Below are 18,002 nucleotides of genomic sequence, written 5' to 3' on the forward strand. Positions count from 1 at the left end.
AAAGAGAAAGAAAGAGGGAGAGAGAAAGAATTAGAGATTGCCACAGAAAGAAACAGAGACAGAGAGATAGAAAAACAGAGAGAGACAAGGAGACAGGGAGACACAGAGGAGTCATATAGGACCACAAAGGAGAAAACTCTTCTCTGTTCCCCTGTTTGGGCTCTTTTCTAACACACAAAACAGTCATCAGTTGAAATATAGTCCCTTGGCGATCAGGTCATAGAGGGCATGCTGGCTTCCTCCTTGCCTACTGTTCTCAACCACATATTCTAAGATAAGAGTAAGCCTGATGATGCAATATGAAACACCCCTAGTTTGGAAGTTCATATAGGACTGAGCAGATATCATGGGAGCTCCCCACCAAGTTCTATGAGACCATATTTAAAAGTGGGTCCTTGAGCCCCACTGAAGCCTCAGGTAACTACAGCTTTGGCCAATAGTTTGGTTCTCCATTTGTGATGTTGAGCAAGAATCAGATAGTCCAGCCTTTCTCAGATTTCTGATCCACAGAGCCGTAATGTAATAAGGATTTTTTATGTTAGGTTTCTATAGTACAATTTCTCATTAAGAAGCACAAAATACAATTATTGTTCTGCTTCTTACTTTTTAAATATTACTTTTGAGACATTAAGTGCTTAGGGCAATAAAAACTTTGGTTTTCTACTCCCCTACTCTGTTATATAAAAAATTACAGCTGGACCAAGTATTCTAGAAAGCACCCTGATGTTCAGCAGAAAATTTCTCCTGGAGGTCTTCATCTCCTCCAGGAGATGAAGTATTATAATGAAATACTGCTGCTGATGATGATGAGGAGGAGATGAGTGTGATTATGTGATGATGGTGGTGGTGATGATGAGGAAGAGGATGTGAGTGTGATTATGTGATGAGGAGGAGGAGAAGAAGGAGATGAGTGTGATTGTGTGATTATGTGATGGTGGTGGTGATGGTGGTGATGATGGTGGTGATGGTGTTGAGGAAGAGAAGGAGATGAGTGTGATTATGTGATGATGATGATGAGGAGGAGATGAGTGTGAGTGTGTGATTATGTGATGGTGATGGTGGTGTTGATGATGAGGTAAATGTAAGTATGTGATGATGATAATGGTGGTGGTGCTGAGGAGGAGGAAGAGAAGGAGATGAGTGTGATAATGTGATGATGATGATGAGGAGGAGGAGGAGGAGGAGATGAGTGTGATTGTGTGATTATGTGATGGTGGTGGTGATGATGAGGAGGAGGAAGAGATGAGTGTAATGATTATGTGATGATGAGGAGGAGAAGGAGGAGATGAGTGTGAGTGTGTGATTATGTGATGGTGATGGTGGTGATGATGATGATGAGGAGGAGGTAAGTGTAAGTGTGTGATGATGATGATGATGATGGTGGTGATGTGGAGGAGGAAGAGAAGGAGATGAGTGTGATTATGTGATAATGAGGAGGAGGAGGAGGGGGAGGAGGAGATGAGTGTGAGTGTGTGATTATGTGATGGTGGTGGTGATGGTGGTGGTGATGATGAGGAGGAGGAAGAGATGAGTATGATGATTATGTGATGATGGTAATGGTGGTGGTGATGACGACAACAATGACAAAACAATGCCATTACCACATGTGTAGTTACAGGTTTCAGAAGTTCACATTTATTGAATAATTTTACCCTTACAACAATTCAATGAGGTAGATATTATTTCCACTTAACATGAAGAAACAGAATTTGAGAGCAAACATGTGCTATTGAAATGCACATTCACTATAATAATTGGTATCCCAAATCATATGTACTGACTCCAAAGTTAATATTTTATATAATATCAAGCTTGAAATGGAAATAACTGTCTAACTTTGTTCTCTAAGCCCTGAGACCCACCCAACACCTTACTCTAGTTGATACCAAAGAGATTTTACAATTTTTTTCTTTTATCCTGGTGCTTCAAAGTAGGGAAACGAGGCTTGATTGTCCTTGCTGTTTTCTTCAGTTTCTTCTTAGACATCATTTAGTGAAATTTGCCACTAACCAAGTGACTGGATTTTATACAGTCTTTTCTGCTTCAGGGGACTGATAATATAAAAATAATAAACACTAGGACTACTGTCTTCTTTGGTTATCCAGGTTAGAAACTCTATTTACTTTCACAATTTTATGTTCTTAGTTTTTATCCTCTCATTATTTCATAATCCAGAATGCAAACAATATAAAATCAAAGACCTAAAAAGGCTAAAAGATTTTTTTACCCATTGACAAATAATTCACTTTCAGCTTTTGAAAATGAGTTTCATGTTTTACCCTTTAAGGAGGAAGAATACTATCTGTAATACTAGGTTTTTTTTACCCTTTCATTCCATATATACAAGATATTATTACTGAATTTTCATTGACTCTTATTCAAAATTATAAAGATCAAGCCATCATCCTTGGAAATACCAGGTTTCTCAAGCTTTTGGGGGAGACTTGACTCTCTGGGGCACATTGCCAGTATGTGCAATTGGCCTCCAGGACTAAGTTCACTTCTGGCTCAGCATCACTTGCCCTGGCAGCTAAAACACAGTCATCCTGTGACTTAGCTGTCACCGTTGAAAACAAATCAGTGTGTTAAATACATGGAAATCAGGAGTTATTTTATTATTTTATTTTGGAGGTTGTGGTCTCACTATATAACCCAGGTAGACCTGGAATTAATCCTGTAGCACAGACTGGTCTCCAACTCATAATCCTTTTGCTTTCGTCTCCTGGGTATTGAGACTGGAGGAATGGTCCAGTACGCATGGTTTGAAATTGTTTTAAAGTATTGAAATAACAGTCATCCAGGGAAAAAGTAGAGCTCAGGATCTGCCAGCAGATGTTGTTCATATACTCATCTTTATACCCAGAAAGTCATTCTTTACACTTGAGTATTTTTAAATGTTTGATGTACTCAAGGCAAAACTATGCGAACTATTCTTAGAAGGATTTTAGCTAGTGAATAATTTCCCTATGACACCGAGAAGCAAAATTCTTCTTTGTTCAACACTGAAGCTTGTTCTCATGAACCAAGACTTAAAATATTATTTTTTGCCAAATTATAGAGAGCTTTTAGTTATTACCAAATAATACTGTATACATTAGAAAACACCATGTGAAAATTCAGATACTCAATGTCAACAGAGCCCAATCAAAAAGAGAGAAAATGCAAGGAAAGGAGTCGCAGACTCCATGATACCCATTGGTACTGATCTCCACTGAACTCATCTGAGCTTCAGCACCCTCAGTTTGAATTCCCTGTTTAACTCTTTAGATAAATGGATCGATGATGCTTTCTAATGACCATGTTACATGCTCTACTGTGTTCTAAATGCCTTCAATTCTTCTGAGGCTCCCTGAATTTCCAAAATGAAACGGCTCATTTGCAGACAGTTTGAGCTTCACATTCTTAAGAGTACTAACTAAAGCCAGGAAATGGAAAGTAACCCAACATGATAGCATTCAAATTATAGAACATGCTTCCTCTTATAAGAAAAACTGCAATTATTGTAGTGATGTCTGTCAACAACGTTCAATTAGGGAGCACTTATGTGCAAGTTTCATTCTTTTCTGTGTGGACTTTCATCTTGATAACTTGGCATACTCAGGTTGGACGTGAGCATCAGAGTCTTTTGTTGTTTTATTATATGAAGTAGCAGAAAGAAGACTGAAGGTCCCTCTTTGCTTCATCACCCTATCTAAATATCTCAACCTTATCTCATTTGTAGAAGACAATGCTACGTGTTCATAAAGGTCAATGTAATTATCCCTTCCTAGTGACTGTAGAACATATTTTGTAGATTTCTATATGACTGGATCAAGACCTTGGAGATAGTTCTAGTTAATAAAGCATGAGGGAAAGAAAATAAGAGGCATCATTTTAAGTTCAATTATAGGACAACTGCAAGCTACACATTTCACATGGCAAACACACACAAAAAAACAAACTCCAAGCCCCTATGCTGGATGTTTAGCATCAACAAAAGTAACATATGGGATGGGAAGTTATTGAAATCTTAGACCAGCATAGCTTATCTTACTCTAGTCGAGATGATGGCTGGAACACTCTCACCAAGTTCTGAAAAGCAGTGTTAGATAGTTCATGGGTTATAAATACACTCTACCAACCACTGTATTCGATTGTTTGCTTGTGCTGAGACAATTCCAAGGTCTAAACAGGCCCTTTATTTTCAGCTATTGCCTGCAAACGTTTGTTAAAAGGATGATTTGTAGTCCTCCTTGACTGGAGAAAATCAGAGCCTACAAGGGTAAAAGAGAGGTAAAAATTAATGGTTCTTAAATAATCTGTGCATCAGAATCCCCTGAGAAATTTCAGTGATGCTTTGCCCCGCCTTAGCGACATTTTGCCACACCTTTATGAAGCTCACTGACTTCATCGTTTCCAGCAGCAGGAAATGCGCATTTCCACGTGAGTACAAATGGTTCTGCTATAAGTGCGTCAAAGACCGGAGAGCTTGTCAAGGTTAGAGCAATTGGTTCTTTCTCACAATCTGAACTACACTATAGGACATATGAAAAGTGTTAAAGAGTATTGTAGGCAATAGTTTTCCACGAGAGACTCATGGGGTACCTACCTTATTCAAATTACCAAAGGCACACTCGAAAAAGGCAGACACATAGACTGTGTGCCCCTATGAAAACACCACTGTAGTGAAGGAGCTGTTTTTATGTCTTCAGTGTGGAGGTGTTCCCCAAGGGACTCCCAGAGACACAACAGTTTGCAAACATTACCTCTTTATTTACCTTGTGGCATGTTGTAATAATTAGTTCAAGTTATTTCTAGCCTGGAGTCTTAGTTTATCCAACCACTTCAAATCATCTATCTGGAAGGAAATTTATTATTACTGGAGTTCTTAGTAGTTGTAAGAGGAGGAACTCATAATGTGTATCACAGCTTTAAAAACTTAAATTCTGGTCTTAATGTACACAGGTAATACACTTTTATATTTACTTTGGGAAAATTTAAAAGCATGATTGTAAAATCCAGAAGATAGTAAGTCTAGTTTTTAATGTTATTATATATGAAAACAAAGTTGTATAGAATCACAATACAACAAGTTTAGATGATCCGCTAGATACTTGCTATAACACAATTCTGTGTAGATCTTTCTTGTAATGGATAGTCTTGGTTGTTGACTTGATTACAGCTTGTCACGCTAGTGAGGGATTTTCTTGGTGCTATCTATCATTTGACATGGAAATACCCACACTACGTCTGGGCCACACCTTCTGCTGGCAGTCTACGTAAAATTCCTTTGAAGAAGCAAGTATTTGCTTTTTGCCTGTTTGCCTTCACTCTTACTGACAAAACCATCCATGCTGTTGCTGACACCCCACCCCCTTCATTGGTAGTATAATCCATTTCTTTAAGTTCCAATGTAGACTAAAGACCAGTAGTTCTTTAAAGTTTTATGAAGCCAGCACAAGTTCATCTAGTCTTGTGGAGTGAATAACTATCAAATATTTAGCATTTCCATTGGGAGACAGACATTGCTCGACTACCCAGACCAGAGCCTATAAGCCATTCTAATAGACCTGCTCCCCCTCCACACACACACACACACACACACACATACAAACACTCCATTCTATTTATTATGTTCCTATAGAAAATTCTAATGTGCCTGTTTTTTATATATTGTGATATACATGGTCATGATAAAATAGTTCCATGTAGGAGGCTTGGAAAAAAATTCTTTCCCATGCACCCACCAGGGTTGGTTTGAGAACTGGCCCTGGAATGTATGGTTAGAAGCTGAGATTAGCATACTAACTCTCTGAGTTACTAACCCTTGGGAAAGCCACTTACCCTGGATATAGTTTCTTGTTCTATGTTGAATTAGGACAAATTTACAAAAATATAAAAAGAAATGTTGCATACTAATTAAGCTTGTAGAATGTCATTTAATGTTCAAAACATCCAGTAAAATTAATGATATTACTTTTGTTTTGGCTAGCAGAACACCAAGGCTGAGAGATTATATCCCAAGAGAAAAGAGATAAGGAAGACTGCACTTGACTTTAAAATCATGCTCCTAAATAGAAATGATATTTCTTACATAATGACATGTCCACTTAACCAATAATTATACCATTTCAAAGATAGATAGTCATGGCCCATAAGTAAAATTTCTTTTTATTTACATTGAAATACATGACACTGACTATCACTCTATTGTGGCATGACAGATAAAAGAATAATGCTAATTTCTGAGTCGTTCTTCATAAACTTAAAATATAGGTCATTGTCTTTCAGACTCTTCGATAGCCAAATGCCCCAAAATATGACTTTATGTTGTTAACTATGTGCTTATATCTTTTAAAAAAATAACTATAAAAATTTAGCTTTGAGAGTACCAAAATTACACAGCTGTTTAATAGAACTTATATTTCACATTCACTTTTCTGCCTTTAGTTCTTTATTTTATTTTATTTTGTTTCCTAAGAAAATGATTCTACAAGACCTAGAGACATCAATCTGACACCTCCCAGGGTCAGAAGGTGCTGTTGCAGGCTGCTGGAGGAAAAAGATCCCAACTGTCTTACCCAACAATGAACACTGCAGGACACAATACCAACCTTTCAAGCAAGACACGTTCACTGCTGCAACAGTGGCATTATGTTTATGGAGTAAACAACTACTTTCTGATTGAATCTGAGGCCTGCTACATGTCTGGCATTTAATACATGCCTAGTATTTAAAATATGGTCAAACTCCATGATTAGGGAGATGCATAGGCCTTACCTTAGGTGGAACTTTCTATGCTGTTAAATGGTTGCATTATCAAATAAATTGCCTTCAAAATAGTTATATTTATAAATATAGAGTTATGCTGGTCAAAAAGCTTTTTTTTTTGCAGTGCAGATACTCATAACTCATCAGTGTAATAATAAATGACTATGATTACCCAACCTTAAAAAGGGCAACTTTACCAATCACCCAGCCAAGGCTTTTAAGGAACACTGTGGAAAAGGAGGCAGAAAAAGTTATAAGAGCTGTAAAATAGAAAGGACTGATGTGAAATGCTTTGTTCTAGACATGAGACATCTGTTGCACTTGCAAACTCAGAGCAGCTGTGGCTGTCTACACAAGCCAACCACACTCTAGCATGAATGGCAGAGGAGCTGTTGTACAAGCAATGTTTAGAGACAATCACAGTTCTTGGGTCAGTGGCACCTGTGCTTCAGTTGCCGACCCTACATCTATACACATATTGGTAACTGGGCTTAGTGTGCAATTCTTTTTCTAAGACTTGAAGTTGGAAAAGGGACTTGCTATTAGTATTAAGGGAGGGTGATTATGATCATCTTTCATTGTATACAGGCATAAATTTTTTTCTTCATTTACTTATATTTTTAATACTTATTTACTTTTATTTTGTGTGCTAACTCTGTGTATGTGCACCACGTGTTCAGGAGTCCTCAGAAGTCAAGAGTCATTGAATCCCCTGGAATTTTGGGTGCAAACAGTTATGAGTCACCATGTAGGTGCTGTGAACCAAGTCTGGGTTCCTCTGTAAGAGCAGTCAGCTCTCAACCGCTGATCCAGTCTCTAGCTTCATGGATGAAATTTTCAAGGAGTACTTTTTTTTTTTTTTTTTTTTTTTTTGGTTTTTCGAGACAGGGTTCCTCTGTGGTTTTGGAGCCTGTCCTGGAACTAGCTCTTGTAGACCAGGCTGGTCTCGAACTCACAAAGATCCGCCTGCCTCTGCCTCCCGAGTGCTGGGATTAAAGGCGTGCGCCACCACCGCCCGGCGAGGAGTACTTTTAAGAATGTTTAAATTATTGTGCATAAGTGATAAAAATAATTTTTAAAATTTTCCAAAGGTATTTTACAGTTTGTATATTAATAAGAAATAAGATTATTTCCTCCCCTCATAGAATTTGAAGTCATGTATATTACCCATTTTCTGGCTGCTAAGTTGAGGCATTTGAACATCTCTTTAGAAAATGATGTAACCTGAGATGAGACCTTAGGAGGTGCCGAGTCTTGTCTGCTGAGTATCACATCTGGGCAGATCTTCCATAGTGACTAGTGTTTTCGACAGGGCTAATTCTTGTTTCAACAGATAAAATGCAGACTTCTCACTTGTGCTTTATTTGTCTAACATTCCCATTGTGTTTGGCTGAGAGGCTGTCTCTGGACCAAGCACACTAGCAGCAAGAAGCTGCTACACTGAAGGTGTCTGCTCACATTAAGTATTGTCTGCTGCTGTTTTTGATTTACTTCTGTTCAGAAGCAGCAGATTTTGTGCTTGTAACAGTCTTATAGTAAACATGGAGCATACCGAGCAGCAAGAAGAAACACTGATTCTCAGCTGTCTCCTGGGCTGGAGGATTTATCGGATCAACCCTACTATGAAGGCCAGATGTTTTCAGCGTGGAGAGGGAATACATACTTTCCAGATGTTCTCATAGCCAACTTGCACTTCCAAGGCTACAGCTGCCAATGGCGCTTGTACCCCTATTTCAGCATACATTCTTTGGCTAAATATGTTTGCCCAGAAATTACACACTAGTGACCCTCAGGATAAATATATCTCACAGATGAAGGTTTTTGTGTTGTTTGTTTGTTTGGTCTGTTTTTTGTTTTGTTTTACTCTTTGGCTTTTTTTTTATAGATTTAAGCCAGAATATAATTGCAAGCATGCATTCCAATATTAATGTGTGGGACCTCATAAAGGAAACTGGACGATCTGCCTTGCAGGGTCTAATTTGGAGGAAACAAACAGAACTGAGTGAGCACTCATGTGTTCGCCAGTTATCTGCAAGCTCAAATGATGCTGGTAGGACTCCTACTTGAAAGGAAATTGCCAAGAGCCTTTTATGGTCATTAGAATGTTTGCAGAAAAGTCTGCTACTCTGAACCTGCACTCTATCCTGCTGCTGTTGGATAGAGTCAATGGAAGTTAAACCTACATCTGTCCTCTTTTTTCCTTTTCTCTTACCTCCTGCCCCTGGGAGGGAGGCACGTGACCTCAACATCCCTTTTCAAAATATTGAAGAAAGGGTGTAGGCACCAAATCCTACTTATAGTTCCATTCTGATACTAAACTTTTCTGCTGTGGTCCGAACAAAGCAAGATCCTTAGTTAAGCCCCGCTTCTCATAGTCTGCCAACTCAGTGTCTTTGGTACTTCCATAGATACACACCAGAAAAAAGTAAAGAAAACAAAACAAAATGACCTCTTACATTTTCTACCTAATCCAAATCTCAATTTCTTGAGTTGGAATATTCTTTAGATTTGAATATAAAAGTCAGAAAATGCAGAATGAGGAGAGGGCATTAGAAATCTGTTAGTACAAAAGACATGACATAAAAATATACCTTTATTAAGACTGACAACATTAGGAAGTTCAGAGCACACTATTTACAGGGAGGCAATAGGAGGCATAAATTTCTCTAAGAAAGTTTCACCATGGGGGGGAAGGGGAGGGCAAAATGTGCTGTAGGTTTGCTGCTGAGCACTGCCCTACAGCACCTGCTCCTTTTCAAGTCCCTCCCTTGGGTACACACACCCTGTGAATGTCAAAGTCCTGTTCCCTTTGGTACATACACCCTGTGTCAAAGCCCTGCTCCCTTAGGTACACACACCTTGTGAGTGTCAAAGCCCTGTTCTCTTGGGTACACACACCCTCTGTCAAAGCCCAAGTATACCGACCCACGTCATAAGGAAACCCCAGTTCTGAGCTACTTTTAAACCGATGGGCAAGATCAGACTCTAGGCAACTTTTACATACTGACCTTCTAGGGCCCGAGAAGAGTGTGCTCTTCCGAGGCCGTTAGAGGCAATAACTGCATTCAGGTGCATCCGGTCTTTTGTCTCCTAGAAACAAATAGTTTTTAGAAATCAATAAAGGGGACACAAATCTGATAGTCTATTAGATGATAAAAATGTCAATTATTCCCAAATGTTTGCGACCCAGGGAGAGTTGGTAGAAATAGCAGCCGCCACCCTCCATATAAAGTGATTACAGGATATAAAAGTCATTGTTATTGGATAAATCTGTAAACTGGTGCCGTGCAAGAGCTGAGATCTGGGGAGCTCGCTCGGGTCTGGTGTCATTTTGTATCCACTGATTTTCCGACTCTTGGAGAGCAGGCTTACAGAGGTGTGTTTCCCACTGGGGTTGGGTATGCATCTCTGCCCGGCTCTTGCTTTCTCCTTCACAGTAGGTGACACAGCAGCGACAGGCTGCGGAGGGCTTCCCTCGGTGCTTGGACATGATGCCCTGGGCTGGAGCTACTCCAGGCACCCGCTCTAAGCTCCGGAGTTCTGGGGGTTCTTTCAATCGACTTCTTCTCTGAACGTGATCCAGACTGGTGTCAGACTGAGAAGAGCAGCTCTCATTCCAGCCTGAGCTGGCGCTCAGACTTCTCAGGGGAAGAGCCAAGCGCAAGGCCTTCCAGAACTTGGAGCCAGAATGTTTGGACTTCTCTCCCTTCCAGCTCACAAAAGATACAGACTCCTTCAGCTGCAGGATGCCTGGATGGGGATGCTCGAGGGGACGGTACTCCACCACAATGAGCTTGGTGGCAATGGAGTTCTGGCACATGACGCCCAGCTTAAACTCCAGCATGCTGATGCTTTTTTCTGTCACATAGTCGGGGCTCAGGACAACAATCATCCTTCGGCTCCGCTGAATGAAATCAAACACGGCTTCCACCGTATCTACAGGGGAATGGAAAGATAGCATAGCATCTGGTAATGATGTCTTCATACCCAGCTGGTCGCTGTCTAGTTCGCAAAAGACGGGCATGCACACGCTTTTGAGAAAATAGAATATCAGTGTTAAACTAAGAAATCAAGTAATCTCATCCACACCATTCTTACTGACAATTGGTAAGAATTTGTTTCCTGTTAGAAAGAGGAGTCGCTTGAACTTAATCTCTCTCCATACACAACACCTCCTTCCACTGCAGATGGTCTCTTCCCCTATCATAAAATGCCATGAAAATATCTTCCCCTGATAGATCATGAAAATAAAGGGAAGGAGAATTAGATGAACTATTTCAGAAAGCAGCCTACTCTCTGCTTGTAAAGAATTTCTTGGTTTAGAATTCTCGTTTCCTTTAGTTTTATCTGGTGGCCTTAGACCAGATGTCTTCAAAGAAAAGCTCGAAGGAGCTAGGTGCTATTGTGAAGCTACTGTAGCTTCTTCTTACCACTGGATCATGTGACTTCAGGTATTTACTCTTATCCTATACCAGACATAACTTCCAGACCCTTCATCCCTTATCATCATCATCATCATCATTCCTGTGATAATAATTCAAACTGTATATATGTCTCATAGAATAATAATATTTTAAATAACAATGAGCATACTTACTTCTTCAGAATGTTTGACTGCCAAATTACCTGGGGAATTACCACTTCCTTAGATCTGGAGTAGCAGCCAGTCCCAGGTACTTAACATTTTGAGCACAGGATTGGTTTCTATCAACTAAAATATTCTATCTTCCTTGTTCGCTCCTTCCTGCTGCCTTCCTATCTTTGTTACTTCAATTTTCTCTTGCTTTTCTTTCTCGTGTGTGTGTGTGTGTGTGTGTGTGTGTAAAGAAGTGGCCTAAAGTCAATTAAAGAGCCAAATGCCACCATGGTAGCTAAGAATCAATCAATTAATTAAGACTTCTGGCAGAGTACTTGATTCTAATGTTTGCCGAGGGGATATGGATAGGACCCAAAGGAAAATTCCTCCAATTAATGCAGTATCTAACCCAGTATGAAATGCAGGGACTTAGAGAAGGGTCTTAGATCACGGGAAAGAAATCCCACCCATGTAACACTTACTGCCGACAACTTTGAAAACATGTTGTCTTCAGTGCTGCAGCTGGATTTGCTTTTTTTGTCTCCATAAGACAATGAGAATTTGCAGTGAGTTTGATCGCCATGAACTTGAGGAAGCCAGGATCCTTCCCCACTCATTCTTTCTAATCAGTGAAAGGAGTTTTTTGTTCTGATATTGAAAGATTTAAATTTTCAGGTCTCAAAACCATGTGTGTGTATGCAGGTGTGCATGTTGTGTATGTGTGTATTTTGGCAATTCCCTTGTCCCATCTCCCCTTATTCAGGTTTTAAGAAATGCCTTTAATATATTAGTGAGGAGTCCACTGCTTTACCTGGATCATGAGAAAAAGAAAACAACCTAGAAAATAGGACAATATGGCTAGATTTCCAACATGGGAAACATACAGTCAAATCCTACAAGTGTGCATGTAACCAAAGCTAAGTGATAAAGTTAGGAACATGTGTGTTGTTTTCAGTGGGTGAACCATGTGTGGAAGTAAAAGACAGGTCTTAAACATTGTCTTGGGCTTGTGGAATTAAAAAAAATAATATTGTACCTTTCAACAAAGTGGAAAGTTTCCATTTGGAAGAGAACCGTGTGGATGCTATCTGAGTGATGGAAACAGACCCTGACAAAGGTTTAGAGCTGCTCCCAAGATGGAGCTTCTCCTGTGCTCAGATCTTCTCTTCATACTTTAGAAACAAGTGGCTTCCTTTTATGCTTTTTAAAACTCCTCCGAGATTTTCATTTGAGGATGAGGGTGATGTTAGAGTTTGTGTAGAGGCATAATGAATTAGGTGATTTAATGTTGGGCTTAGAAGAATGAGGTCTAATTATACAGCAATGGATTCATTTCTTTGAATCATTAGGATGTTTTTTAAGCTTTGGTTCTGATCTAGAACTCTATAAAGCATGCCTTTAAAAATTGTAATAGCCATGCAAGCCATATTCATCTACAAGAAAACTTTGAATGATGGAGGAAGGTCATTGGCTAATAAAGAAACTGCCTTGGCCCATTTGATTGGCCAGCCTTTAGGTGGGTGGAGTAAACAGAATAGAATGCTGGGAGGAAGAGGAAGTGAGCTCAGATGCAGGGCAGCTCCTCTCAGAGGCAGACGCAATGAAGCAAGCCACCAGGTCAGACATGCTGAATCTTTCCCGGTTAGACTGATGCTACACAGATTATTAGAGATGGGTTGATAGGGATATGAGAATTAGCCAGTAAGGGCTAGAGCTAATGGGCCAAGCAGTGTTTAAAAGAATACAGTTTGTGTGTTGTTATTTCAGGACATAAGCTAGCCAGACTACCAGGAGCTGGGGCGGCAGGAACACAGCCCACAGCTCCCACTACATTTGAATCTGATGATTTTTCCTTTGCTAGGGTTTTTATAGAAAAACCTCCCCTCTCATGCTGTCTTTCCTCCTTTTGAAAAACAGAGCAACACTAAAGAACCATCTGAATTCAACTATTCATTTTTCCTTGATCTCTATTTTTTATTTTAATACCTTTATATTTGAGTCTATTCTTCTACAAAACACATATGATAAAGGCAAAGGTATAGGGCCACAACAAAAATTAGCAATGGTCAAAGAGATTGTGAGACTGTATTAATAGTAATTGTTCTTGTCTGCAGCTATTATAAACTAAATGCATAGAAAATTTAAACCCCATTACTATCATGAATTTACTGTTTATATTCTAAATCTATATCAAGAACTGATAAAAAAATCAATAAATACATCAATAAATTTTATAATTTGGCCAAAACATAAAAATCAGAGCTAGTAAGATGAGTCTGTAGGTGAAAGTGCCTATCATTCTGAGTTTGATCCCTGGGCAGAATATGAGAACTGACTAGTACGTACGCCATCCCCACATAGGGATAGAAAATAAATACATAACAATCTAATTTTTAAAATGCTTCAAAAGAAACACTAGATTAGCTGCTGAACATGTCTTTCATTCCGTGCTGCATACTTGGCTTGCGTAAAAGATCTGCTTAGGGATGTAGACAACTGGACGGAGAAAATGTCTGGAGAAATTTAATTAGGCAAGTGATAGTGAGATTGATGACACCAATGCAATGAATGCCAATCCCAAGTCTTCTAAACGGATTGAAGGGTGAAGCAACTTAAGACTGGTTACCATGCATTCAATGCAAAAATCTATATAAAAAATGTAATACAATGCATATTTCCTGGAATGGGGATTCTATATGCCCACAGAAGAGAATTTTGTTGCCTTTCAATCCTGCCTGGCAGTTGTTTATTAACTGAATAGAAAACCGTGTCCTCGTGGCTGTGGTCCATGCATCCTGGCTCCTTCCTTTTGTTGACCAGTAAGAGTTTTCTGTGCATTAGTGGTGTTTGAAGCTGAAACCAGAGAAATAACTGTGGTTTTGTTCTAATGTTATCACTAAGTGTGGCTTTTGCTTCCCTGCCCCCACTCATCTAATGTACTCAACTATTCATTCTACTTAAGCAATTCTTTTACTCATATGCAGAGGAAATGTTCTTGATATGAAGTTCACATTTTTCTTATTCCTCAATAAATATTTTGCTATTATAACTTCTTTCATTTATTTTTGTAAACATAATTGCTCTTTTTTCCCCCTATTTCTCAAACCCAGACAAAAAAATATAAGGACACAAATCACATGCACAAAATAAAATTCAAAGTTGAAAATAAATGGTTTATTGTAAAAAATATGAAAATATACAAATCAAATGAAAATGGAAAATACAAATGGGTATGAATAAAATTAAAAAGACAGTCATAAAGTACTAAAACCTATGGAAACCGATGCATAAGTAACAAGTGGAGTGATGCTTTGTTTCCCAGTAGAGGACAGTACTTTATTAGTAGAATCCCAGGGAGTCATTTAAAGTACAAAAGACAATTAAATAGACCACATGTGACTGTGTGAGTAGACACTCTATATAGCATGGTTCTTTGTTAACCTGGGTGCAGACGTTCCCTTTATCATAAACCTAAAACTATGGAGGATGTTTTTTTATTCATAAGAGACATGATATATCTTCTTGCCCTCCTAGGACAAGTGTGTGACCCCTCCTCCAGAGCTCTGATATTCTGTATGGAGCATCTTCTGAAACTCAGACAAGAGTCTTGAAACTAAGTTCTCTTAGGATGAGATACATTCTTTAGTGTTGAGATGAGATGCTTTACACTATGGAATTGGAGCAGGGTCAGTACAACAAAGAAGAGTATAAATAGGAAACCATGAAGCATTTCTAGGGGTATAGAACAGCAGTTGGGCTGAGTACAGAATCCAGCAGGGCAGAAACTACACAGTGCAGAGACTGGCCTGCGGTGAGGGGCTTGTCCCTTCCTTTCCTATAGCTCGTGCTGGAAGTAACATTCAAAGCTTATCTGGGGCCAGCTTTCATCTGGTACTGTGATTAAAGGGTTATTAGTGGAAATGGTAATTATTTGAAATAACAAAAAGCACTAAACTTTTAAAAAGCCGAAAAGACTATATATTATAGTTTTTATGTCAAAGATTCACAAGGGAACTCTTTTCAATTTAGAGTAACCAATAATTCTAACACAGAGCAATAATTTATTGCAGGCATCAGTACTGATGAACACTTAAAATAAGAGAAAATTTCAGAATTTCTTATTAACATTAACATAACTTGGATAAAGTCTTCCTTAAGTTAGAAGATGTGTTTCATGGGATACTCAGACTCATTTATAACTATGTCTGTTTTTCTTCATCAGTCAGTAGTCCACACAGCTGAGCACTGAGATTCACATAACTTAGACTTTAAATGTGTCTCACAGGAAATATAATAGAACATCAACTGATATCAGGTGAACAGTGATAATGGGAGGTCCTTGGACAAGAGATAGCCCTGCAGCCCAGATCAACTGTAAGAACAGTAAGTCATTCATACTAGTCCAGGGGAGGCAAGATCTATGATAACTATACACAGAGAACCAAGAAGTCACAAATAAAACAGTAGTGGAATGAAAGCACCAACAGAAAACCATTGCACTATAAACATAAATTTTAAAACTGGACAATAATTCTACTGGCTTTTAATAATATACCAATGGTTGTTTAAAGATATATGTGTGTGATTATGTATAGCCCCAAATACATACACACAGATAATTTACAGGCAAGTGGATATACACCCATACACATAGTTTGTGGGAACTTCTATATACATACACACATAAAATTCACATGTACCGATATTGCAGATGTGTATACGTATACACACATGCTAGACACGATGTAGAAACTGGCCACTCTAAATGTAAATGTACTTACTTTTCACTTTTACAAGTCCGAGGAATAGTAAACCTCTGCTTAAAACTAAAAATCCCCAGTTTCATCAACAGTGACTTTCAGGGTGATTTATTTGGAACAAGGTACTACATGTACTCGTGAATAAATTATTGGATGTGGTCATTCTTTTAGAATAGTAATGCCAAAAGGAAAATCGCTACCTCTCAACTCCACTTCATAATGAAGAGGTGCGAATGAGCAGGGATTAACCACTTCCCTGGTTCTCCTATTAGTAAGGTTGGAATTAAAAGACAAACTGCAAGTATCCTGCTTCCTGTTCTCTTCCAGTGTCAACAACGCCCTGAGAGCATTTTGGCATTTTCTCGCTTTTCTGTTAGCACCAGTAAAAGCTTGGTGCCTCCTATGAAGTGTGGACAATGGACACGATAGGTAGGGAGACAGACTGACAAGTGTGGACCTCTCTATCTGTACACCCTTGAGAAGCTACGATGATAAGGCAGAAGCTGTGACTTTGTCAAGTTTATAAATATGCTATCCATTACCTGAGACAAGGGAAATGTGGTTTTAGTAGTATGAAAGGGATCTTGCCACTTAATCCGCCATTAGGAACAGCTGTAGTTTGACTGTTAGTCTTACTGAGGCAGTGGATTCAACAGACAAATAAGCAATGGAGTGAATTATCCTCAGTTGAAATAGATTTAACCTCTGGTGATATGTTCAATGGATGACTGAAAATAAAATAAAACTCAAGGAAAATCCTACGGCAAAACAGGTGATACTCCCTGTAACCTATCTTTAAAGGAGCTTCGAGTCACTGGGCAAAGGGGCTCCATAATGATGACATTTTTCCAAAGAGATTAAAAGAGAGGGAGGAACAGAGATGGAGGATGCATCGAACACATCTTTGACTCGCAAAGAGCATAATGACTACAGACCTCACGACAGACTGTAGAGAATATCACTCTAACCCTTAAGTTTGCCTGAGAAGCAAAACTGCCAGTCACACAATCCCTAGGATGTTTCCTTATGAGGGGCTTAGACAGGGTTCTCTTTCTATCTATGAAGCCACAGCCTGGGAGGGAAGAAGGGGGCTCTTCCTCACATGAGCCCATTTGTTTCTTTTGCTCCTTGGCTTTCCCTTTCATACATTTTTCAGGGACGAATAGGATAGACCCTGCTTGTCACTGCTAGACCACCTGGAACTCTTCTTCACTGGCATGGCCACCTGCAGCTGCTTCCAGAACCTGCCCTGGGGATACTTGGATTTCTCCCCTTTCCATTTAATGACCGTGAGCACCGTCTTAGCCCTCTTCAGCTCTTTCACCTTCATGTCCTTCACAGGTTTGTACTGTACTAAAATGACGTTGATGTTGCCCCGGGAGGCCATATTTTCTAGGCCTGCCTTGAGCTCCAGGAGGGCCTGTGTTCCCTGGAGCACGTAGTTGGGGCTTAGGACAACCAGGAGGCGTCTGCTTTTCTGAATGAAGCTCAAGGTCTCATCTGTGACAACTGGGAAAGAAAACACCGTGGGGATTAGTGTTGGCCAGGAACCACCTGATGTAAGAAGCTCAGGGAGCAAAGGCAGGGAGGGGACTGGGAATGGCTACCTGAGAATCAAAACTCTAACACGCTCCCCAACAACAGTATTCATCTTTAATCCAAACATACTGTCCACCGAACGTCACTCTGCTCAGGGAAAATGGAGTTCTATATAAATGTCCTATGCCCAAAATATTTCCAAATTAGCTAAAGCCAAAAGTATGGTGGACGGCTGTCACCCAGTCCTCACAAGCACTGTTTGAGCAAGATAGACTAGACACATTGCAGTGACATCAATTTCTTCAAACAGCGTTGTGTCTCAGCCCAACTGGCTCCTGAAAGATACTCTAGAATAAGCCATCATATGAAAAGAATTA

At 39.4% G+C, this 18,002-nt stretch overlaps 1 protein-coding gene across 5 annotated transcripts in view; it reads right to left on the reverse strand.

The window, feature by feature from the left end:
* Positions 1 to 1,621: 1,621 nt before the first annotated feature.
* Il1rap (interleukin 1 receptor accessory protein) overlaps positions 1,622 to 18,002 on the reverse strand; it is a 139,165-nt gene continuing 122,784 nt past the window's right edge. The window contains exons 11-13 of one of the 5 annotated variants that reach the window (XR_009056812.1): positions 10,123 to 10,686; positions 9,759 to 9,840; positions 1,622 to 4,253 (exon numbers count right to left, since the gene is read on the reverse strand). Coding sequence is in view for 3 of the 5 variants with exons in the window: in XM_057764132.1 (XP_057620115.1) it covers positions 9,986 to 10,686 (701 nt within the window). In the remaining 2 variants the exon portion in view is untranslated. Of the gene's footprint in view, positions 4,254 to 9,325; positions 10,687 to 14,501; positions 17,596 to 18,002 lie in introns of those variants that run through there. The other 4 variants (XR_009056811.1, XM_057764133.1, XM_057764132.1 and 1 more) reach the window with 4 other exon arrangements.

Source organism: Chionomys nivalis, chromosome 3 (genome assembly GCF_950005125.1).
Source record: "Chionomys nivalis chromosome 3, mChiNiv1.1, whole genome shotgun sequence".
Classification (NCBI taxonomy): Eukaryota; Metazoa; Chordata; class Mammalia; order Rodentia; family Cricetidae; genus Chionomys; species Chionomys nivalis.